Source organism: Chamaea fasciata, unplaced genomic scaffold (genome assembly GCF_029207755.1).
Source record: "Chamaea fasciata isolate MVZ Bird 193981 ecotype frontalis unplaced genomic scaffold, bChaFas1.0.hap1 SCAF_8, whole genome shotgun sequence".
Classification (NCBI taxonomy): Eukaryota; Metazoa; Chordata; class Aves; order Passeriformes; family Sylviidae; genus Chamaea; species Chamaea fasciata.
In genome coordinates, this window is record NW_027094093.1 from 2,071,325 (window position 1) to 2,096,033 (window position 24,709).

A 24,709-nucleotide genomic window follows, 5' to 3' on the forward strand; every position below is an offset into this window, starting at 1 on the left:
AGAGGGGAAGCTGTATGAGGAACAGCTGAGTTCAATGGGCTTGTTTAGCTTGGAGAAGAGGAGGAGGAGATCTCAGCATGGCCTACATCTTCCTCCCGAGGGACAGCTCCCATTTCTTCTCTCTGTGGCCTGGGATAGCACCCAAGGGAGCAGCTGGAGCTGTGTCAGGGCAGGGTCAGGCTGGAGATCAGGAAAAGGTTCTTCCCCCAGAGGGTGCTGGGCACTGCCCAGGCTCCCCAGGGAATGGGCACGGCCCCGGGCTGAGAGAGCCCAAGGAGCTCTCAGGGATGCACAGGGTGGGACTGTTGGGGTCACTCTGCAGGGCCAGGGGTTGGACTCCATGATCCCTGCAGGTCCTTTCCACTCTGGAGAGTCTGCGATTCCTTGACACTGGGAACAAAGACTGGTACAAGGCTTTGCCATGCAAATAAATGTCATTTGTGGTGCCTTCACTTACACCACACAAAATGTGACAAAATTCAGCTGCTATTTTAGACAGAAAGCACCAAGGGCCACCTCTCCATATCAAGCATTGTTTTATTTAAAGCTTCCAACAATCTCTTCTCCATTTCCAAATGCAAACATCAGCAAACACGTGAGATGGAAAAGTCCAGTGAATTCCAACATCGGCAGGATACAAATTTTCACTAAAGAAACCAAGCAAGGATTGCACACGAGGCCTTTGGAAACACTTCCTAGATGAATTGAAGTCTCTACCATGCAGGGCTGTAACAGCTGAACTTCTGCACTGCTGCACACTTCCAGGTACAGTGGGAAGAAGTCCACAATGTTCATGAACAGTCTGAAATAGGCATGCAGGGTTGGAGCAAAGGCTTTCCTGGAAGGGACGATACCGAAATCTACTGCCTTTTGGCACACCAGCATTCCAGACCCCAGCACGTGTGACTGACAGCCCCGTGCAAGGAACAAGTGAGATCTGGCTACTACAGGATGGGGAGGGAAAGGAGATGAATTCATTCAGACGAGCAATTAGTGCCTGAAGGAAACCCTTGCACAGGCTCCTTTAAGTGAAATGGGAAAGCAAAGGGATGTTGGCAACGGCAGCAGAACTCTTGGGAATAGGAGTGCTTTGCAACAGCAGCTTACAAGGACTAATTGCTGCCACTGGACATTAGGGCAGATGAGAAAAACAGTTTGGGTAACACGGGAATCACGCCAGGAGATAAGCAGTCATGTCCTGTTTCACCACAACTTTGCAACAAGCAGAAAGGGCTGTTTGATCAACAAAAAGAAAAACAGGAAGAAAATCCTCCTGACTCCTGCTGAGACATTGACACTCTGGTGCTTCTGTTACTTCCAGCTCCGAGCAATTGTTCTTCGTGAATTGGTACCTGTGTGAGCAACAGAAAGAATTGGGAAGTAGAGCTCCCAGCCCACCGTAAGGCTTTGCTTTCATCCTCACCACAGCAGCTCAGGTGGACTGGATGCTTTGTCCAGGGGAGGGTGTCCCTGCCCATGGCAGAGGGTGGAACTGGATGGGCTGAAAGTCCCTTCTGACCCAAAGCAGTCTCGTGTTCTAGGATCTATAATGAGAGGTCCCTTTCCACAACCTCCATCATCAACTGCTGTCCCCTGTCCCCAGGCTGCCTCACTGTTTCTAATGACAACCTGTTTTCCAGCCACACTGCAGCTGCCTTTGATCTGAGCTGGAGCTGTTTGAGCAGCATTGGACTAAACGGCCTCCAGAGTTCCACTGTTCTACAGCCTATTTTTCAGCCAACTTGGGAGTACAGGGCATCCTAGAACCAGCTCAGGAACTGGTGATCCTTGTGGATTTAATTAGGTGGTTGCAAGTTATTCATGACTAATGAATGGAACTTAGGTCCAGCAAATATTCAATTCTCCCAGGAAAATGGTGAGCTGGCTGGGGAATGTTTGGCACAGGTTTAAGTTCTCTTGGACAAAATCTCTTCTCCGTGGAAGAAGGAGTCAGGCCCTGATTCCCAGGCTAACCAAGTTGCTCCAGATTATCCCATTTAACAGTTACACTTCTTAACCTGCTGTTTTTAAAGATGACCATGTTCTCTGCATCCATCAGTATCCTGTCTGGTACCATCCCACTGGTACTTTTGGCTCCAAGACAATTCTTCCTCCAAACCAGAGGCAAAAGGACACAAGGCTCATGACCAGACACTCAGCTAGAACAGAAGCTTTGGGTCAGCTCTTCACACTGCAGCCTATTGTACAGGACACAGGAAGAGTACAGCAATCCAGCCTAATGCCGCACTTTGATGGTGGAAAAATAAACCTTATTCTTGCACTCGCTTCTGTCTTTTCTTCTTTGGGTTGCCTGCTCTTCGGAGTTAAAAGGTACTAAGGGGTAAAGGGATCCAGCACAGCAGCTCCTCGTTTTCTAGAGGGCCTCCAACACAAAGACAACTAAAAGAACCTTGGGTTAGTCACCATTTTTCAAAGGCAAGCAAGCAAACCAAGGTATTGTAAGCCACGCCAAAAACTGATAGAAACCCCAGAAAATGATATTTTTTCACAAAGAAAAACACAAATGAGGAAGAGAATTCAGGTCTCCTTTCCTTCCCAATCAATACCAGACAACATGAATACAAGCATCAACAATTAACACCAACTCTTCTTTCAATGACACACCAATTTACCACCAGAAATGCTGGGAACTTTTTCAAGGCAGAGAATGGATTTAAAGAGGGCTTACCCTGCTCTGGTAGCTGCTCTTGGAGTTCAGGGGCACTCATTTCATTTTACTGGAAATTTCTTTCAGAAGGCCTCTCAAATCAGAGAGCTTAAAAAAAAATAAGTTATTTTTGTAAAGTCCATCTAGCTGAAGCAAAGCAAACCAATGCCAGTGAGTAATGTAAGGAACAAGTAATTGCCTCCTCAAATTTTACACCAAATGCAAGAGTGCTTGAAAGGACACTCCCAATGACAGAGTTCATCAGGGCAATTAATGCAGTCAGCCCTGATGCCTCTGTATTTCAGCAAGTTAACCGGCAGTTAGCAGAAGAGAAAAGCAAGAGATGGCTATTTATTTTCAGGAGAAAATTAAGGTAGCAGATCTCTGTTCAGTTTCAAGAGAAGCATTACTAGCCACAGACTTCCTTACCATTTCCCTTTCAGTCTAGGAAGCCAGATATTATTTTGCAATCTAAATTATTGACAGCAATCAAAATCCTGACACTGAAGTAAAAGTGGGTCTTTTCACCTGTGAACTTCTCAAAAGCCTGTTCTTCATACCAGAACCACTCCCCGCTTCAGAGGCCAAATACGTCATTCAGTCAAGCCTCAGGAAATACCCATTGTAAAGGTCTTTTAAGCATCACAGTCATATAAAGATTATTTGTAGGACAATCCTCATCATGTGCTCTCTGGTAGATGAGTAGCTTTATACTGCTTAATTACCCCATGCCTACAGCACCAGAATCCAAACCTGACATACACCTTTGGGAAGGAGACGTTTCAAGTGTGACACCCCTTCTTCCCATCGGTGCTTCATAGGTCTGTTACACAGCCAAATGCTGCAGTTTCACTCTAAGATGGAAACTACTTTTTTCCTATTCCATCCCATAAGGAATACTGAGAAAAACTCCTCCAGTGCTAAGCAAATGTCTTTCTGCTTCATTTTCCAGCACAATATGAAGTTCTTGTGGCTTGGAAGGGACCTTACAGCTCATTGTGCTCCACCCCCACTGTGGGCAGGTACACAGGCTGCTCCAAGCCCCAGTGTCCAACCTGGCCTGGGACACTTGCAGGGATCCAGGGGCAGCCACAGCTTCTCTGGGCAGCCTGTGCCAGGGCCTGCCCACCCTCACAGCCAAGAATTTCTTCCCATTATCCCATCTAACTCTGCTCTCAGTTCAAAACCAGTCCCTCCTGTCCTAATCATTACACGCCCTACATTCCTACCTATGGAATCAAAGCAGCAGGGTAAAAAAGCCCAATTAAGACGGGCTCCTGGTGACAGTGACAAAGACTACACATGACTCTGGGAGGCTCATTTTCCCTGCCATGGCACACTCCCTGCTTTCCCAGAGAGAATCACATTCCCCAGAGCAATCTCAGACAGAAGTACCTTTGCATCCAGTTGTCTAAATCGATGCACCACCCTAGAAGCAGAAGGAGAACACAGAACAAAGGGATCAGTCAGGATACCAAAGAAAACTTGGCTAGTTACCACACCCCAACCCCTCAGCGTTCCATCCTCCCAGGGAGGCAGGGCTGCACATGATTGGCATCATTTTTAGTACCAGGAATTGAACTAACACAAGAATTTTTATTAGCAGGATGCTATTCCATTTTCCTTCTCAAGACACTTTTGCTTCTAGTACCAAGGAGATGTTTTTGGTATTTGTTTGGCTTCTCATCCAATGCTACATGTCTGTGGCTAGTCTTAAACCAAACACTTATTTGTGGACAGCAATGTTCATGCCCACAGATACGGAAGGGTCTGGTTTTTCTTGCCCATTCCCATCAGCTCTCTCTGATTAACAAGGGAAACACTCAAGCTGTCAGAAGTTAGCAAAGTTAAGCAATCATACAGAGCAGGTTTTGTTCTCTAGCAGTGTTCTGTTTTCTTGCTTCCTTTCTGTTTCTTTTTTCTATTATACTATTACTCTGAAAACACTGAGACAGATCCCAAAGAAAACGTTTTCATGAGCTGGCAGTCAAGGAAACATCCAAGTCTAAGTCTCCCAGCTTCAAATACCAGGATTCCAAAGCCTCTTCCCCTCCTCAGAAGTCTGCCCTACTCATGCCACTAAGTACAGACCTCTAAATGGACTACCAGTGTGGGAATGTCTGAGATTCCAGGTCTAATGGCAAACATTCTCTGCTAACTGCAGAATCATAGAACTATCTGGGCTAGAAAAGATCAAGTCCAACCACTCTCCCAGCACTGCCAATTCCACCACTAACTCGTGTCCCCAAGTGACACCTCCACATGGCTTTTAAATCCCCACCCCGAGATAGGGATACCACCACTGCCTTGGGCAGCGTGTTCCAGGGCTGGACAACCCTTTTCAATAAAGAACTTTTTCCTAATATCCAACCTAAACTAATGCTACAAGAAGAACCAGCTGTGGCACTGCTTCCCATGATGAGATCACAGAACACCATGGGAAGATATTAGCTTCTATGCAGCAGGGAAAAAAAAGCACCCTTTCACTTTAGAAATAAAAAGCACATTTATGTTGGGTTTATTTACTCGCTCATAAGGTTGTAAACATTTAGAGCTGCTGAAAACTTGCCTTCACTAGAAATGTTCAAGAGAAAATTAGGAGAATGAAGACAAAGGTGGGCAGACTTACTCTTCCGATGAATCACTTGCTTTTGTATTGATTTTGACGAGGTAATTTTCCTTCATGACAGCTTCCCATGCCAGGATTTCATTGTCCTCATTTCTTGAGCCTGGGAAATGCATTTGAAAAAAAAAAAAAAAAAGAAATTTAATTTGTTTTTCCAAGGCCAAGATGCAAAAAGGCTGGGTCAGTGTGTGCATTCCGAGGTTAACGATTCCCTTCTCCACCATCCTGAGCACTCGCAGCCCCACTGCCCACCCGTGACTCAGCTCTGACAGATGTGGCACTAAGGCCTTTCACTGAATGCTCCTGGCAACCAGAAGCACTTAAAAATACAAAATATGAGCAAACATAAAACCCAAAAACCTCCAGACAAGCACAAAAAACCCCCTCAACCTTACAAGCTCCAAAAGCCTTTCTGGACTTTTACGAGTCTTGGTTAACACAGGTGCCTCTGCTTCAACAGGGATAGGACATTCCAGCAAGTTCCCATCTGGGTTTGAGCTTTCCATTTGTATCTGCATTTTCCCATGTTGGATCATTAAGACTAGCACTTTTAAGAACCATGATGTATTTTTCATTGAACTGAAACACTCCAGAGTTATGAAGAAGAGTCTTCTCTAAGAAGCATTTTGTGGTGGCGTTGTAAATTCAAGAGTTGATAGAGAGGAGCCCGCTTTGAGGCATCAAAGTCCTCCAGGGTACTATTTCAGCATTTTAGCTGAAGTTCCAAGAGGAATAGCATAAACCACAGGTATTTCAATAAAAAAATAAAATTAACTGAGACCAAAGAAGCCTGGAGCTGGCAAATGGCTGAAGATGCCTTTCTTCCACCTGATACTCCTTTGACCTCACAGCCCTCAGGTGTTCTCCCACATTCCAACAAGCATTTAAGCACCCAAAACCCAACCATTTCCATTAGAGTTAAATGGGGAAAGCAGGACTTCACAACAGTCAATACATCAATGTGCTTCCTCCGTGCAGTTCTACGTTCCTATCATCAGCAAAACCACAATCATTTTCTGGCTCTAATTAACTCTGCCACTGTTTCAGAGCTGCAACATCAACTGTGCCTCCTTTGAGCAGGAGTATCTGCCATCAAACAGTTTCCCCAGCAAGGAATCCACACAATGATTTAGAGAGCCCAAGTGATTTTAGTGCTAAGGAATTTTATACCCCAAAGAAGGCTCTTCCTCCGAAACTGGTAACAAATCCAGCTTCTGCTGCAGGGCAACAGGCAGGTTGCTGATGGATGGGGACAAGCCTGTCAGTTAACTCAACTTACGCTCTCTCAGCCGAGAAAACACTGCATTTGCTGGAGCGTGGGGGGAAGCTTGTTAAAACAATTCCTGTCTGTGTCCTCTGACAGAGAAATTAAAGGAGAAATAGCTCGAGAACTGACTTGACACATTTTCGAGGTGGTTTGCTCATTTGCCTACATCCTGAGGGCCAGGAAACTGCTTATTCTCTCTCAGTCACTCCCTAGCAAGCAGATTGTATTACAAGAAAGCCAAACCCACAGCCTTGCAAAGCTGGGAAACAGCACAGGTAGCCCTAAAGAGTTAGGATTAATCTGAAGTCTCCACTGATTTACAGACGCAAGGCAATTCTACATCAAAACGGCTTGGACAACAGAGCACTGGATAAATCTCACTTGAAACCTTGAATCTTGCTGAAGAGATTTCCAGCAGCATGGTGGATTTGCATGACAGAGGTCTACATTGCCCTTGGAAATTTCCCAGCAGAGCACAAAATGCCTGGAATGAGCACAGGATGCCACGGAGGAACGGCAATGCATCTGCTGCAGAGATGACTTTTGGGCAACAAGGAAAAATCCAACTCACAGCAAATGGATGGTTCTTTGCTTTCTTTGTTACAGCAGCACTTGAAGCATTTCCTCATCACCATGAAGACGTAGGCAAAGATGACAAAGGGGAAGGGGATGGTCAGGCGACTGCAGTATTCCTGGACCAGGAAAAATCGCTGGAACTTCCACACCTGGTCATTGTTCTCTTGCACTGATCCAACAGTGTAACTGCCAGAAAAGGGAGAACACACCCAGGATTAGTTGTACACCAAAGAGCTGCATCAGAGCCAAGAACAGAGCATTCTTCTACTGTACCAGGGCATGGTTTTACAGGCACAGAATCCCAGAGTGGTTTGGCTTGGGAACCACCTCAAAGCCCATCCCATTCCACCCTGCCACGGGCAGGGACACCTTCCACCCATGCCAGGCTGCTCCAAGCCACAGTGTCCAGCCTGGCTTTGGACACTCCCAGGGATCCAGGGGCAGCCACAGCTTCTCTGGGCACCCTATGCCACGGCCTCCCCACCCTCACAGGGAACTTCCTTCCAAATTCCTGCCCAATACCCCATCTAATCCTGCCCTTAGGCAGTGGGAAGCCACTTCCCCTTGTCCTGTCACTCCAGCTCTCCTGGAGCCCCTTTAGGCCCTGGCAGGGACTCTGACCTCCCCCTGGAGCCTTCTCTTCTCCAGGTGAACACTCCCAGCTCTCCCAGCCTGGCTCCAGAGCAGAGGGGCTCCATCCCTTGGAGCATCTCCTCTGGAATCCTTCTGATGTTAGGGGCCCCAGTCATTCTGAAGGTGGTGATTTTTACTGACTAGGTTATTTAGTTTGTTCTCCTTTGCAGAGTTACTTGTAAATGGGAGGAATTAAGACAGTAGGAAAAAAACCCCTTGAAGTTACAAATAAACTGGAAGAAATCTGAATAAGAAGAACATACTCTACGTGCTTTTATTACCTCAGCCCTAAGCAATCTTCTTCTAGCCTAGACATGTGTGAACAGGAAGCTTTTCCACACGATATTGTGTCTTATTAATTGAGCAGATAACTCCTTTCTTAGGGAAAAAAGCAAACCTAAAACCAGAACACTTACAAAAAATTTAAGAGCTCCTGCGATTTTTAGTAGAGGTACTAAGGACACTCCAGGCACAGATCAAACCCATGGCACAAAGCACTGTATGAAGCCAGCAAAGCAACAACCACAGGAGCAAACAGCTCCCAGGCTGCCTGACCTTTCAGTGTGACATTAAATGGCAGATGGATGCTCCCAAAATGCCTCTGCTGAGAGCCCAAGGGACCTCTACATGAGATAAATGAAAACTTTCACCTGGTGTAAATTCTTTTTGTTTAAAAGACAAATACAGCTGGCAAAAAACAGAGGGCTTTTTACTGGTGTAACAGCATAAACTAGAGCATTTACCACTAGGTGCTGTAAAGTGTTCTAGCAAATATTAAATGTTGTTAGGGTAGAGCTGACTTACTGTTACACTTTCCTTCATTATTGTGAGGCACTTGCACCCTTTCTAGGGAGTATAAGCGTGCTTGTCTGTCCCCAGGCAGATATGCTGTACCCGTCCCGGCCGCCTTGCCAAAAATAACATTTCTGACTGTCTTTAGAGTCCAGGTCAGCCTGGGGAGAAAGGCGGAGAACTGAGGGGAGAGCAGAACCTAAATCTGAGCCATTCTCAACTTATCACACTCAAATATCTCAGGCCAGGAAACACTGGCAGTTTTCAGATGAGAGATCCTCATGAGCAGCACTGAGAGTCCTGTCAACACTCTTGCTGCCAAAGCAACTTCCTGCCAAGGTACCATCAAAACACAAAAATAAACCAAGTGGTCCTCAAGAATGGTGGCCAGAGGTTTTGAGTACTCTTGTTACATTGTAAGTGAGTGTAAAGTGGGAAAGGAGGAGGGCTGGGAATGGGAACAGAGCCACAGCACTCATCCAGCTGCATTCCCAAGTGGCACGCAAAGGCAACACACCCCAAAGTCTGATATGAAGGGCTTCCCATGATTAAATCAACTCTCTGCCAGAGCTAGCAGTGGATGCAACAGAGATTTCTATAAGAAGCTGAGGAAGATGTTCCCTGCCCTTGCTGGTCTAGAGGTGATGGAACTTCTCAAGACCAAGTCCTTTTGCGTGTCCTGTGGGGATGTGGCCCACTGCCTGTGGTCTGAGTCAGAACAATAGATGGCAGGTGCATCAAAGCAGTACCAGACCCATCTTCACCACACAGCAGTTCAGGTTAATAAAAGCACAGTGTCCTGAGGAGTGATAGTAACTCATTTATTCACTCTAGCAAGGTCACTTGGGCAGCAGCTCACACTTGGTAAGGCCCTGACGCACATCACCCTCAATGTGACTCACAGGGGTTTGCACCACACCCACCGTGCAGAGGATGCTCAGAGATGGAGGCAAAGGCCAGGCAGCAATCCCTCCCCAGGATGCTGCACCAGCTTCCCCCAGGCTGCTGCGACAGATGCAGAGGCAAGGGCTGGCCTCCTGCTGTTTTCCAGCACTCCGCTCCCTTTGCGGAGATACGCCAGAACAGAGATGACCAGGAAGCCATCGCTCCTTCGTTACGCACCCGAACATGGCCACCAGCAGGTTCACGAGGAGGATGTTGGTGGAGAGCATGTAAATGCACACAAGGGGAATGGTGATCCACTCTGGGAAGCGGGGCTGGTTGTTGGCATCCAACTCCACGCACAAGGGCTTGGACTCGTTCCCAGAAAAAGTGCAGTGGTCGAAGTTGTAGGTGGTACCTCAGAGAGCAAGAGGGGAGGGCAAACAGTGAGTTCCTTGTTCTGCTGGGCCCGGCTCCAGGTCCTGCCTCATCTGTCTGTCCCTGCCTCCCCATTAGACTTGGAGGCAAGGGGTCAGCACAGGGCTGGACAGCCTCTAAAAGGAGACATCCCCAGAAGATAAATACCATCAATATCGTCAGGGTACTGGCCAAACATGGCCAGGTAGGGCTCGTAGATGACCGAGCGGAAGATCCACTCCCAGCGGTGCTCATTCTTCCTCAGGATGCCTTGCCTGGCTACACCGAAGGCCACCATCCACACAGCGAAGAGGAAGAGGAAGAAGAAGACATCTATCATCTGAAAAAGGACAACAGGCATCAATCAGTGCCCCACTGCAGGTCTGTTGCAAGCCACACGTAGATGGTTTTCTGCTCCTAACTTCACCAGCACGCATGGTAATAACTGAGCACTCCCATTCGGAGAACTTCTAAAGGATTTATGCAACCATAGAAGCAAGGCATGTTTTGGAATACAGGATACCCCCCGGCACCAGACAGGCTCCACAAAAGCCAGAGCCAGGTGAAAGGACTGTGGCTCACCTCACCCCACTGGGAGGTGAAAGCTTCTGGAAATGCCACCCTGGATGGCTTCCAACCAGCATTTACAGCCCAGACACTCTGGCCAAGGATTTCACAAATTCTTGAGAGGCTCCTCACCACCCTGTTCCTCAGGTACTCGTGTGATGGATGTAGTGGAGGACCAAAATCCTCCTCCTGTACCCTCTATCATCACTCTCTTGTTTGGGGAATCCTCATGGGAGCAACAGAAATGCCACTGAAACATTTGAGGCATGGAAGACAAAAGCTACCAAGAAGCAAATTCCCTCTGCCGTTCTTCAGCCCGATCCTTATTCTTTCCCTTGACACGGAAAAATGCCTTGCTCTTAATTAGGTCCCCTTTAAATCTTCATTCGTCCTGTTTAGCACATTAAACTTGCTGCCATCATCAAAACACAGGGATTTCATTCTTAAGAGGGAAGGGGGGGAAAAAAATGTCACATCATTTATTTAGACTCTCTTGAATAGCTGCCAGAACCTTACCATCCTCTGCAGCATAATAATTTTGGGTCCTAGATTCCTGCTAACTGTGAAAATATGGATGAGCCTCAGGGTAAAAACTATGTAGTCCAAACAGAAAATTACTCTCCCGGAATACCAAGAGCTTTCATCAGAGTGAAGCCTGATGGAGACAGCAAAAGAAAACAAAGAGAAGCCTTGGGTGAATCATGCAGAAGTCAGGTAAGAACACACCGCAACATTGAAATTAAGTGTGGAAAGCAAGTAACTGGAAAGCAGAGCAGAGCTGTCCAGGGGCCCATGGCCTCCCCCATCTAGTGACAGGTGACAGAGATGGTTAATGCCCACCTTGTTTTCACCCTTTCTTCCTGACATGCATCATCCCTGCATTTTTTCTCTTCTCCTTAAAGCTATTAACAGCAAAGAAACTTGTGCTTCGAGCTACTCCCACAGCCCTCCAAACCACCACAGTGCGACAACTGCTCCACTGCACTGAGGACTAAGTTACAGCTGACTGAACAATTGCTTTGGAAAATGTTTTTCCAGCACTTCTTTGCTATGGTTTTTAGCTCACCCCATCATGTAAAACTGCTTCTGGGAGATAATGACATTGTTCGGCTGTTGTAGGGACAATCACAGTCCTCTTAAATACAACACAAAGCCCAGGTGGTCATACTAAATACTCAGTAACAGGAGCCACAGAAAATCCTAAAGATTCTCCTGACTTTTTTTTTTTTTTTAAGTCAACACTTATCAGTGTTTGGGGCTGTCATAAAGGGAATTTCATGAACACATTGCTCCTTAAAATTTTGTTCCCGGTTGTAGTCAAAAGCCACCAAGGAAGCAAAGCCATAACATGGACACGAGAAGGCACTATTCACCTGAACACGATCCCTGCTATGAAGTAGAAGATTGCAAGGGTATCCATAACATTCCACAGGTCTGAGAAATACTTGCTGCCGTTCATGTACCACTGGGAAGGAAAAAGAACAGAAAGTAACCCCCACACAGCACAGTCTCCTTGACCAATTAACTTTTTGTCACACAATAGGTAACACCAGAGTTCAGGTGCCTTTTAATTTCCCCAGAAAGAGGGGTTTAATGTATCCAGCAATGCCACAAGTTACTGGCAACCTGGTTTTTTTGGGTCTTGGTGTGACCCAGGAAACACTATGGGGGGAAAGGGGGGTCAGTTTAAGGGTAGCTCATGCATCCTGGCTTCTCTCCCTTCACAGAGCTCATTCACTAATCTGCCCCCGGCTACATGCACATGCTTTCGATCCAGGATGCAGATTTAATTTATTCTTTTAATCACACAGCTCTCTATTTCTGACTTGCAAGTCTAGCGAGAATCCGCGCTCATTCTCAGACTGACTGGCACAGCAGCCTGGATCCAAAGTCTGTGCAAGAACCAACTTCTGGAGTCAATTCAGAGGTGACTCACAGGGACAAGAAACTTAATCAGGACAAACCTCTGCCAGGCCTGGAGAAACAAATAAACTGTATCCCTCATCATTATTCTTTTAAATTTCAGTTTTCCTTGACAAAATCAAAGCTTTGGAGAGTACTGCTCAGTGAATCTCTAAGTGGCATGTGCAGGGAAGGCAATTCTGCCCTTAGTACTTCTATGAAAAACGGAAATCAAAGGGCGGTTTTCTCCCAGGTGCTGTCTCTGCCCAGTAGCTCCCTAAATCAAACACCTGGGACTGAGGTGCAGGTCACTCCTCTGAATTCCAAGCAGTTCCCATTGCTGGGAGGTGAAGTGCACAGAGGTTCTGTCCACATTCCTTCTCCACTGGAGAAAACAGGGCTTTCCTTCACACCCCACCAGTCTACCCACTCACCTGGCTGGAGGCTACCTCCACGTGGCCAAGGAAACAGCAGGGAAAAGGCCTCTCCGATTTCACTACGGCCACGACAGCTCTAAATATGGGACTGGGAGCAGCTCCAGCTACTTACAAATCCCTGGGACCACCAGAAGTGAAAACAGGGCTGAGCCAGTGGCTTACAGTTCAGAGACTGTTCCCGACCAAGAGCTGATTTCTCCCCAGAACCGGTTATCCGACTGCAGCAGCTACAGTGGGACCCCAGGCAAGCTGCTCTTGCTTTGCCTTGGATGTGAAAACAAAATTTGAGACATCCCTCTCTTTTTTTTAAAAAAAATAAAGGACACAGACACAATTTTGATGCAGAGTGAGACCAATGCACACATGGTCCATCTCAGGGGAAGCCAGGGAGGAACTTCCCTGGGAAGTTTAGAGGACTGGGACACTTCTCCGCTCTCTGCTCCATTTCCCCTCCTCAGGAAAACAGCCCTGCAGCCAGAACACTGGCTTGAGACAACTTTAAATCTGCAATAAAGTCTCTGTTTCAGCTGCCTTCACTGCCAAATTGGTACAGTCTGGCCACCAGTTACTAATGGGAATCGCAGCAGTTCTACCTGCTCAGGCTTGTGAGAAAAAGCGACATTGCTAGGAAAATAAGGTTTCTATCCCTAAGGTTTTCCCCAGGACTTTTGCTGGCTATAGACAGGACGTGCAAGGACAGGTCCAGAGACACCAGAACCTAAATCAGCAGAAACAAACACTCCATTAGTGTTTTCATGGCAAAAAAAAAGTCTTTTACTTTTCCCCCATTTTCTGAGCAAGTAAAGTTGCCATAAACAGGGTTCCACCTTGACTATCAAAAAGGGAAAAGACCACAGGAACAGCAGCATCAGAAATGTCATCTGAGCTCATGTAAACACTGATATTGCAGGGTGGCATGATCCAGCAGATCACCCACAAACACTCAGGAGGCAACTCAGGCCTTACAGGAGAGTCAGAAAGCAGCACTGCACCAAACCCACTGCTCTTCTGACTCCCCCAGCCTCCTCCCACTGCTCTGACCACAGACTAGCAGAAACCAGCTTGCCCAAAACCCACCACATTTCATGTGAAGTGAGGAGAAGATACCAGCTAAGTGGCTGGTTATAAAGGCAGTCCCACATGCTGTTGCCACACCACAGGTAACCCAAAGCTGGTCCCTGATTCTACACTAAACCAGCAGAAACTGTATAGGTGATTAAAAGCTAAATAGAAATGCAGAAAGATATGTGGCTTCTTGGTAAAATTAAAAAAAAAAAAAAAAAAAGGGGGTGAAACGTAGAAGACAGGAAGGGATGACTTAAACTAAAGGTATGCACCAAGGCAAATATGCTAAATCTAACTCTTTATTATCAACTCCCTTGGCAAGCCCAGCATTCCCGGGAAACATCTGCACTGGCAGCAGCTTATCCTCTTGGTGCACAGACACTGCAGCTACAGGGGCACAAGCAGGAATGAAACATCAGAGGAAAAAAGCCTTCACTGAGCCCTGAGCATCTCTGCTAGGAAGTGGCTCCCCTGAGCACCAGCCTGCACTGCCTTGGAGGGGAAAAACCACAGGGCTGTGGCTCTAACACTAAACTGTCTGGGGTTGCAAGCGCTGCCTACTTGTCTCACTTCATCACAAAGCAGAATGAAGACCAGCACGTAAAGGATGATCTCCAGGGCCGTGGGTTCCTTCTGGAAATCCATAAGCAACACGTAGGCGAAGAGCAACAGGAAAGCAATGTAGAAGATGACGTTCCAGGAGAAGACCACAAAGGGGGAGGTGAAGAAAGACACGTAATATAAGAAGAGTTTCTTACTCTTCTCCACAGGCTTTTTCCTGAGAAATTAAAAGAGGGAAAAGGTCTCAAAGCATAGCTTCTATGCCTGGAAACATTTGTGTTCTTCACAGTGGAAGTGAGAAGCATGCAAAGTCTAGCTCAGAATGTTACTTTGGAGGTAAAGACATCCTGCCTCCGCTGCCCTCAGGCACTCCAGTTAGTTGGTACATCTTCCAGCTTGGATGGGGCTTGGAGACACCTGGGATAGTGGAAAGTGTCCCTGCTCATTGCAGGGTTGGGAACAAGCTTTAAGGTCCCTTTCCAAGCCGAAACATCCTGTGATTCTATGATCTTAAATCCAAGATCAGAATGAAACACAAACTGTCAAAAGCTCATTCAGCTTTTTAATACCTTTATCGAAGACTGAACAGCTTCCCCAGAGTGGCTGTGGAGTCTCCACCCTTGGAGATATCCAAAACTGGACACAGTCCTGGGCAACCTGCTCCAGCTGACCCTCTTTGAGTGCAGGCTTGGATTGCATGGTCTCCACCCAGCCTGACTTGCTGTAAGATTCTACAACTAACTAACTTGCTTTCCCTCTGAAAAATTTTCCCACTAATGAAAAGTCAGTTGATTACCTGAATGAGATGAAACCACAGCCTATTAAAGGGAAAAAGAACAGGCACATTATGATCTTCCAGTTCTTAGTGTCTCTTGAAATCTCTCCATACCACTGCTTGGAAAGGAAATTCTGCAGGGAAGAAGGAAACACCCTCACTTGGTCTAACAGGAAAAAAAAAAAAAAAAAAAACAAAAAAAAAAAAACAAAAAAAACAAAAAAAAACCCAAACCAACAACAAACCTAGGAATGCTATTTTAGAACATCTGCTTTTGCAAAAATAAACCCCAAAGTTTGAGATTTCTGTTTCAACAAAACAGAAAGCTTTTGGCATCAGTAACAGCATGCTGGCTCCCTACGGCAGCCATCCTCCCTCTACGTGACGAGTTAAAAATGAGGCTGAGCAGGACTTGACCTGATTGATAAAACACTTATAAACTATTGCATTATATGCAGTGCTCATCCATGCTGGGTGTTACATCCAGGCTGTGCGTGCCCAAAGCAGGAAGCACTTCAGGCAGTCCTTATTATCCAGTTCATGATGATTTTTAGCCCCAAGTCAAGATCTTTTCCCTCCTGATTTACGCATGTGGGTAGAGGAGCCACAGCCCCTGTTAGAACAGAAGAGGTACAGTGACATGTTCACCTTCCCTTCACTGCCATTACCTGCACACCTGGCTGGGCAATAAACTGCTGGTCTCTGGCTTCCACTGCTAGCTCCAGACAGTTGCTCCCTCCCCAGGCTTCACAGGAGTAAGTCAGCAGCTGCTCAGCCAGGTCTTCATCATTGCTGTAGCATTCGGTGAAAAGCTCTGGAAGAAAGAAGCAGCTCCACACTGAGCTCCAACTTCAGTTACCCACCAACCTGAGTGCAAATATCTCTACTGTAATATTTGTAATATCAAAGCATGTAGACAAGAACCCCTTTTCACATTTTCAGCACTGCAGAATGACTGTGCATCCCTTTACAGCACCACTTCAACTCCGCATACAGATTTCACATCTGGATAGAAAACTAACACTACATCACGCAGAGAACATTTAGTTCTGCACTAAAAAGTTGAGGAAAAAATGTGAATTTCTCCTTTAATGACTCAGTAAATCTACTTGTTTCATCCTCTTTTCTTAAATTCCGTTTGGCACTGATCTAATCTATTACAGTCAGTCCAAAATTAACAGTAGGGTTGAAAAAGTCAGAATCTGATGCTTATTCACTGGGAAATGCACTGTTCACTCTGTAGTGATCTTGCTAAATCATCAGGCCTGAGGGATGTAGATACCCTTAAAAAAGTCTGTTTAAGCAGTTTTTGCTTTGTGGAATAGGAGACGGTCTCTGGAAACAAGGAAGATATTTCCAGCACAGCCTTGAGCTGGTCCGTACACAGTCACAAGATCAAGAATCTACTTTTTACCTGCAACTTGTTCTCACTCCCCAAAAGTACTCCCACAAATCTTAAGGGTGGTTTTTCCTGACTCTGAATACTACCAGTACTCATGTGGAAAGTTTCCCCTTTTCCATATTCTCCTTCCTGTTTGTGGGCAGCCTTCTTCAGCCTTGCCAGTAGAGCTAAGTAGCTTTTCTTCCCCACAAAAGAAATTCTCCAACTCAAAAAACCCCCCACTTCACAACACTTTTGAAGCCAAGCTCTTAAGACAGAAAATTTCTACTGGGAACAAATGGTGTGAAAGGAATTTCCAAGCAGTAAAATCAAATGTTGACATAAAAGAAAAAATTATTTCATGTTGTATATCTAGTTTTTAATTCGCTGGTCTCTGACCCTTCCCACTAAATTTTGAAAGGACTCACAGAGCAGGCACTTACCTACTGCTCTTGTCTCATACTCATTAGCAAGTTCCTCAGACTCACCAGCAGCATTTATATCATTCTTCACCTTGGCCATGCTTTTCAGGAGCTTACTGGCCCCCAGGGCTGCCAGAGTGCAGCCTCTGGTCTGTGGAGAGAGAGTCAAGTCATGTAAATCCCTCGGAGAAGGGAACACGATCATAGAACCCTGAAGCCACAACCATTTGGGTTGAAAAGGACCTTAAAGACCATTTCATGCCAAACCCCCTGCCACAGGCAGGGACACCTTCCACCATGCCAGGTGAAAGCCTTTAAAAATTATCCTCCATTTTACAGCTTCTCAGTTCCCAGTACAGAATGACCTATTTGATTCTACAGTCATTAAATGACTGTCTAAACCAAATTAGAAATTGGATTTCAAGCAAAAAACTGGAATCAGAACCCATCCATGCTGTGGAATGGGTGGGAACTCAGCATCCCAGCTTAAGCACAGATGACAACATACAGTGGATGTGACAGCTGACTCACACACGACCTTAGGAAATGAAAGTGTGAAGTCCACACCCAGACACAAAATGGGCAATATAAAACCTACTGAGAGTCATCGTGCAATTAGCTCTTGTGTTTGAAGCTGGATGCACAGCCTTCGAAGGCCAATAAACCAAAGACACAGAACCCCACTGCGCTGCCTGCAAAGAGGAATAAAGGAGAACTCAACTTACTTGCTCCCAAATGACTTTGGACAGCTCTTTCTTGTTCTGAAGAACTGACCAAATAAACAGAGCTTGCAAGGGGTGCCTTGTGATAGGACACTCCTCCTGAAAGAGAGAGCAAGAACTCAGACCTAAGCTCACCAAACGTTTTCAGCCGCAACAAATCCAGCCCAGGATTCGCCTGTTTTTTTATTTCCTTCCTTTCACAGCCACCCCCCACCAATCCCTTCTCTCAGCTCTCTGCCACTGGTCACACAGTACTCTGAGTTAGGTTATATTTGATATGTCTATTAATGCTTTGGATTTGACAAGGAAGAATCAGCCTCCCTGCTTTTCCTGAAGCTGTCATTAAAGAATATTCATGTAAAAGAATATTTGTGTAAAAGGCACTTCCTGCTTTAACCCCTGCCGTCCACATAAGAAGTCATTCACAGCAGGATCAAACTGCTCCTCACTCACTGAAAGCTGTATCTCCATCTCCTCCTTGCTGTTTTTGTAATCTCTTTTGAAACCTCTCCGGAAATCCTCCACCATCTTCCACACGAAGGTGAGGAGGGCATCGTTGTAGGAGTTCTTGGCGATCTGCAGGTTCTTGAACACCAGGCTGCTAAAGTTGTTGGTGTACAGCTCCCTCAGGACCTCTGTGGTGAGGAACTTGCGCAGATTCAAGCCGTTCTCCAGGAAGAGCCGGACAAACTTGGGCCTGTCTTTCACCAGGGCTGTGAACATCACATCCTGAAGGTCAGCAGACTAGGAAGAAATGGAAAAGCAAATGTTAGGGATCACATGTGAGACATGTAAATTTCATCTATGGCCTGATACACAATCACTGTCACACTTTCATCAGAATCAGGCCGGGGGCTTTTTCTGTGCACAATTGCCTTGGCTAGATGGCCCAGAGCATTTCTGGCATGGGCAGATCACCTTTCTAACCAGTGATGATAGAATGGATGGATCATCAGCGAATGATGGAGCTGGCTCTATGGATTATCCTGACTGAATGAGTTGGAAAGGACCCACAAGGATCATGGAGTCCAGCCCCCGGCCCTGCACAGACACCCCAACAATGCCACCCTGTGCATCCCTGAGAGTGTTGCTCAAATGCTCCTTGGGCTGTGGCAGCCTTGGGGCCGTGCCCATTCCCTGGGGAGCCTGGGCAGCGCCCTGTACCCTCTGGGAGAAGAACCTTTCCCTGGTCTCCAGCCTGAGCCTCCCCTGGCACAGCTCCAGCCATTCCCTGGGGTCCTGGCCCTGTCACAGCAGAGATGGGAGCTGCCCCTTGTGAGGAAGCAGCAGCTGCCAAGGAGGTCTGACCTCCTCTTCTCCAGGCTGAACGGAATGTGACGGTCAGCGCGGGAGCAATAGACACTCTCTTGACACAGAGGCCCAGGTGCTGAGACAGTGGCTCCTGCTGGGATGTGTCCCTCCCCACAGCTCCCAGCACTCCCTCAGAAGGGGGCTGCACCTCCCAGTTTCGGTCATTGGTGAAGATCTCGTCGCTGGCCAGGTCCAGCTGGTTCCACTCCAGCAGCAGCTTCAGCTGCCCGTTCCAGTTCTCCCTGTCGTGCTCATTGGTGCTGAAAGCTGCAGGCGAGGAAAAATCTCTGGGTAACAACCAGGCACATTTATCATCGCTGCTTCTCACACTGCCAGGACAAGACTTCTTCCAAGTGGCTTTTTCCCCAGACTCATGCACACCTTCCTGACTGGGGGCTGGAGGCTGCTGGAGGCTCAGGGATGTATTTATGGTCCAGGAGCACTTCCTAACCAAGATCAGCACAAGGCTTTCTTCAGGCTGCTCAGAGTCCTGCACCCTCTACACCAGGGAGATTCTGCAGGATTCCCAAGTGGGGTCCGACCAGCATCCCCAAGACTCTCCAAAATGCCTTCCCAGTTACCTGGTTTGGATCTTTCCCACGCTCAGAGATCCCATACTGCTGCTGTAGCCTGCCCACACCCATTCAGCAGAAGAAGACAGGCTCCACACTGTGGCAGGAGCTTAGCTCTAGGGAGATGGCACTGCTCTAAGGAAACCTCTTTAGGGAATAAATAGCCATCCCATTTCCATTTATTATTAAATTCCCAAACAAACCCAGAAAAAACAATTACTTGCCTTTGTACAGAGCAAAGGAAATGGCATTGCTCACAATTTCATCTCCAGCTTCTTCTATTTTGATCACTGTCAGTAAATGAGGGCTTTCAAGGACTTCTTTGATCTACAAAAAAAGAGAAAAATTCTCTTTCAAAGCTATCAAGGCTGTTTAGTAGCAGATCTCCTAGATCCTTTTACAAAGAAATTTACCACTGCATCGTAGCAAAGCTGCTTCTCATCAGTCCTGGGTTTTAACAAATGTAAACAAGCCTAAATAGAAGTAGATAATGAGTTGGATTTTAAAGTCACCAAAGGACAACATTAATTATCCTCTGAACATACAGCAAAGAGCTGTGATTCCCCTATGCAGATCATCTTTAACACCAAGATATCATCTCAGTAATTAGAAGTGACTCCTAAAGGAGAAAAGGTTGTGACAGCTTATGTTCAGCTCATGTCAAGCAGTTTAGTTTGTGAGAGAACAGTCTCTCCCTCCTTGTGCTTTGTCAAAACCAGATCATTTCTCACATAATGAAGCTTTGTAGAGTCAATTTCATTTTAGCACATAGAAGACAAATAATCTTGGCCACTTCTGATGCAGGAGGCACACTCCAAAGCAGCCCAGCAGAAGCTGTGAGGAGTGCGGCCGGACAGGGAACACTGCCTTCAGCAGCTCCACAGGGAAGAGATCCTTCTGGAACCTTTTGAGCTTTCCTGTGACCAGACAAGTGCTGACTTGATTGCAGCCCACCCCATGCTTTTGTTCCAATCCCCGTGGATTCAGATTTTCCTTTTTTAAATCTGCACAGACACAACATGGCAAGGAGCCCTGCACACCCCGTAGGTATCACCAGATAGCAACAGCCCTGACTTGGAAACCACCAGCTGCTCCCTCTGCCCTCCTCCCACTGCACGCCACACTCACCCACTTGATCCAGCTCTCAGTCTCCTCTTCTGAGAGCCTGGAAATGGTGCGAGGCAGGAACCTGAGCAGGCTCTCCTTGACACAGGAGGAAGCAAGAGTGCCTTCAGCCTCCACCAGGCTGGCAATGACATCAGCAATGCGCCCTGAGCCTTCCACCACCACACAGGGGATCTTGCTCTTGATGGCCACGTTGATGGACTAAGGAGACACAGGGAGAGGAGAGCGCTTGAAGCATGACTCTCACTAGAGCCTTGCTGTTGAATAAGGAAGCCTAGAGAACAACAGAAACCCACAGTCCACAGCAGTGTTTTTATTATTAATCCACTGATACATTACAGTACATTACAGTGACAATTCTTTAAAGCATCATCCAGCTAATGAGAGGGCTGTGAAGAGCCCCACAGAGACTGAGGGTCAGAAATCCGTATCTGCCAAATTTTCATAGACTTGCAACAATTTGCCTCGGGAGGGACCTCAAAGAACATCTTGTTCTACCCCCTGACGTGGGCAGGAACACCTTCCACTAGACCTGGCTGCTCAGTTTTGGCGTGGATCAGCAGATCAGGACAACTGCCAAGTGGAAATGGCATTCAGTTCACACAAGAGTGCTGCTCAGCTACAGTCACGTCTGGTTTATGGCACAGCATCGCTCAGCTGAGACCAAGGGCCCTGGATTTATTTGCTGGAGCAGAAGCAGCAGCGTTTTACAGAGATCACTTCTCTAGCATCACAAGAACACTGAAATCTAACGTTACTGAAAGTCTCCAAGTAGCCACTTACAGGATTTCTCACACAACAACATCATATGTGGATTAATAGCAAGACAAAAATCTACTGAAATCATGCTGGAAGGACAGTCAACCTCCTGGAGCAAAGACATCATAGGAGAGACTGATTTCATTTGCACCACTACACTGAGAACAGAGTCACGGCATAAGCTGGCTGCCAGAAAACTATACAAAGGGAGTTGATGCAAGTTTTCATCAAGCACTGGAAGAACAGAACATCTATTAGTTAAGAGAGTTTCTTGGGAACAACAAAAAAATCAACTTGGAGTCGTCAAAATCGTGCACACATTCCTCCTGTCAACTGGAGAGCAGGTCTCTGACAAAGGCAAGGAGGCCTTTCTTATCAGCTAGATGAAAGTGGTTTTCTGAAGAAGGGTTCAGCTAAAGTGCATGTTTTACATCACAGGGAATCTAAACCAGAAGCTTGGAACAGTTTTACTCCACCCTTGCTGATACTGATTCTTGTCATCGTGCACCAGTCACAGAAGCTGAGAAAGAGGGAGCCTTTCCTGGCCAGCACTGCTAAGACCAAGGCATGGCAAGGACAGACATCCACACCATGGACTCTGCGGAGTCATTTGGGCTGGTCAGAGACTCCGTTTACTCCTTGAAAAAAGGCTTCATCTACCAAAGAGCAAGAGGGCAGGCACAAAGAGCTCAGTGCGCTTACAAAACTGAGAAATAAAAATTCAGCAGGACATAAACCAGCCTCAAGTTGCACTGGGAGAGGCTTAGGTTGGATATCACAAAAAATTCTTCACTGAAAGGGTTGTCAAGGAGTGCAACAGACTGCTTAAGGAAGTCACCATTCCTGAAGTGCTCAAAAATGTTGTGGATGCAGCACCTGAGGACATGGTTCAGTGGTGAACATGACAGTGCTGTGTTGACCACTGGACTTCAGGATCTTAGAGGTCTTTCCCAACCTCAATGTTATCATGATCCTATGAAATAGCCAAGAGAGTGGAATGAACCCTTAACTGAACCATCATCCAGCTACTTCCTAGAGGAACCCCTTGCCAAGAATGATGCATTTGATTTAATAAGGCTTTTACTCATTCTGCTTAGGCAGCTACTGAGTCTGTGTTCGGTATCACTGCTTAACAGTGGGTTTGAGACAAAAATGCGTAATCCTAAGTCTGCACAGCGACAGCATCTGGCAGTCAGTCAGCTCCTTCAATGATGGCCAAATCCTTTCTCAAACATGAGCACTTTGGAGCTAAAAGGAAATGGACATATTCAACGCAACCCTTTGAGCATAGCTTTCCTCTCCAACCTGGCTGAATGCTTCCTTCCATCTCAGGACCTCTGATTAACACTGCATCTGCATTCATCTACAATTGGGCAAAGATAAAATTCGTCATGTGAACGGAACCAAACTCCCAGGAAACATACAGGGAGGCTGAGATAACCATCTGGGATTTCACACACTGCTTCGGACCAATTGATGAACATCAGCAAGGAAATGGTGGCAGAGATCATGCTTTGAAATCACATGGTTTATCCTCCTGACAAGCCAAGTAGTTTGATTAATCTCAACAATAACAGCACAGCTCTCATCAGAACAGGAAGTACCAAGGTAACATCCACAAACAAAAGAATCATAAATATCATGCTGCTTCAACTTGATTTTTGCTGCATCCCACTCTCTTGCAAAATCCAGCCCCTTTCCCAGCTCTTTAGTACAGGCTAAATCAGCTCTTCCTGTAGCTGCTCAGAGCATGTCCTCACCATTCCCTTCCCACACAGCCTGACTGCACATCCCCTCCCTTGGAAAAGCCTGGGTCAGGTCCCTTTGCTCCCTCAGGCCACTCGCCTTCACTCTGGCAAGGTGAATGGGCAAGTAACAACTCTGGGGTTTAACCCTGAGAGAGATTTGGAAGCCATCTCCCTTTTCCCCTTCCCTCAGCGTCACTTAGGCGGGAGGAGGATGAACAGAACAAAGAAGTTTCTTGAAACAGGATGTCTATCATCTGTTTGAGGATGATGCCTGGTCCTTCCCCACGTAGGAGGGCCCAGAGCCAGTGGAGCCCTCCTGCCCTACTCAGCTGCCAAGATTTAAACCAGGTCTAGTTCTAAACTAGATTTCAAGTGCTGCCTTTCCGTACTTAAAGGGGTTTATAAGAAACAGGGAGAGCAACTTTTTACATGGGCAGGTAGTGATGGGACAAGGGGGTATGGTTTTAAACTACAAGAGCAGAAATTCCTATTTACATTAGGAGGAAATGCTTGACTGTGAGGGTGGCAGGCCCTGGCACAGGTTGCCCAGAGAAGCTGTGGCTGCCCCTGGACATGTTCAAGGCTGGGCTGGACAGGGCTTGGAGCAATCTGGGATAGTGGAAGGCATCCCTGCCCATGGCAGGGGGTGGAACTGGGTGGTCTTTAATGTCCCTTCACATCCTGTCATGTGGAAGAACTGAGACGACTGAACTGTCCCAGCCAATACTTTTCCAGGATGTCAGCCCAAGGCAGAAACTTTGCACAGAAATTTTAACTGAAGCAAACTTTATAAGCTTAAATTGCAAACAAGGTCCTTCTGTAGCAAATGCTAGGCAAGCTTCTGTAAATAACAGCACTGTCTACATCATGGAGTTTCTTTTGGACTAATCAGTCCTCAATGTTAGATATTAATCTTCCATATTATCCTTATTGTTTTTCCTGGAAACAAAGAAAAGAAATAAACTTACTTTCAAAGTCTCCTTCCCACCACCTTGGGCAAAACACACAATTGGGATCTTCCCACCGTAATTAGATTCTGCAAAATATGCCAAAAGAATAAAAAAAATATTAAATCAGTTAATGCAGCTTGAAGAACTTATTTTTCCTCAGTACAATGAAAGAATTTCCAAGCCATTCGTGCAAATACTAGTTTGCTGTTGAGTTTTCCAGAGTTACTAACAACTGTTTTTAACAAAATCTCAGTTCTGCCCAGCATTCTGCATAGCTGACTTCAGACAGACTTCTTCAACAGAAACCTTTCCCTTCTGGAAATCCTAATTTTTGCAATCTTAGCAGCCCTTAAAACGGAATTTTATTGCATTCATCCGCTCCTTTGACCATTTTGAGTCTCAGCGAAAGGCTCTTATCAAAAACTCAAGACAGAGAACCTCTGAGTTGACATTTCCAATTGTAAAAGAAAGGTAAGAATTCTGTAACTCTAGTAGGCAGTGTTTGAGAGACTTTCCAAAAAAACCCCCAAACCCACCAAACCTAAACAACA

General features: G+C 46.4%; 1 protein-coding gene across 11 annotated transcripts in view; it reads right to left on the minus strand.

Annotated features, from left to right (window-relative positions):
• Nucleotides 1–525: 525 nt before the first annotated feature.
• TRPM8 (transient receptor potential cation channel subfamily M member 8) overlaps nucleotides 526–24,709 on the minus strand; it is a 35,823-nt gene continuing 11,639 nt past the window's right edge. For 3 of the 11 annotated variants that reach the window (XM_066189372.1, XM_066189377.1, XM_066189376.1), the window contains 19 exons: nucleotides 24,177–24,244; nucleotides 20,705–20,902; nucleotides 19,801–19,903; nucleotides 19,153–19,271; nucleotides 18,147–18,437; nucleotides 17,697–17,792; nucleotides 16,993–17,122; nucleotides 15,837–15,982; nucleotides 15,190–15,302; nucleotides 14,394–14,610; nucleotides 11,802–11,893; nucleotides 10,945–11,083; nucleotides 10,030–10,201; nucleotides 9,685–9,862; nucleotides 7,133–7,323; nucleotides 5,298–5,397; nucleotides 4,064–4,097; nucleotides 2,690–2,776; nucleotides 526–1,352 (listed from right to left, as the gene is read on the minus strand). In XM_066189372.1, coding sequence (XP_066045469.1) covers nucleotides 2,726–2,776; nucleotides 4,064–4,097; nucleotides 5,298–5,397; nucleotides 7,133–7,323; nucleotides 9,685–9,862; nucleotides 10,030–10,201; nucleotides 10,945–11,083; nucleotides 11,802–11,893; nucleotides 14,394–14,610; nucleotides 15,190–15,302; nucleotides 15,837–15,982; nucleotides 16,993–17,122; nucleotides 17,697–17,792; nucleotides 18,147–18,437; nucleotides 19,153–19,271; nucleotides 19,801–19,903; nucleotides 20,705–20,902; nucleotides 24,177–24,244 — 2,438 coding nt within the window. In that variant the 3' untranslated portion in view covers nucleotides 526–1,352; nucleotides 2,690–2,725. Of the gene's footprint in view, nucleotides 1,353–2,689; nucleotides 2,777–4,063; nucleotides 4,098–5,297; nucleotides 5,398–7,132; nucleotides 7,324–8,574; nucleotides 8,724–9,684; nucleotides 9,863–10,029; nucleotides 10,202–10,944; nucleotides 11,084–11,801; nucleotides 11,894–14,393; nucleotides 14,611–15,189; nucleotides 15,303–15,836; nucleotides 15,983–16,992; nucleotides 17,123–17,696; nucleotides 17,793–18,146; nucleotides 18,438–19,152; nucleotides 19,272–19,800; nucleotides 19,904–20,704; nucleotides 20,976–24,176; nucleotides 24,245–24,709 lie in introns of those variants that run through there. The other 8 variants (XM_066189373.1, XM_066189374.1, XM_066189375.1 and 5 more) reach the window with 8 other exon arrangements.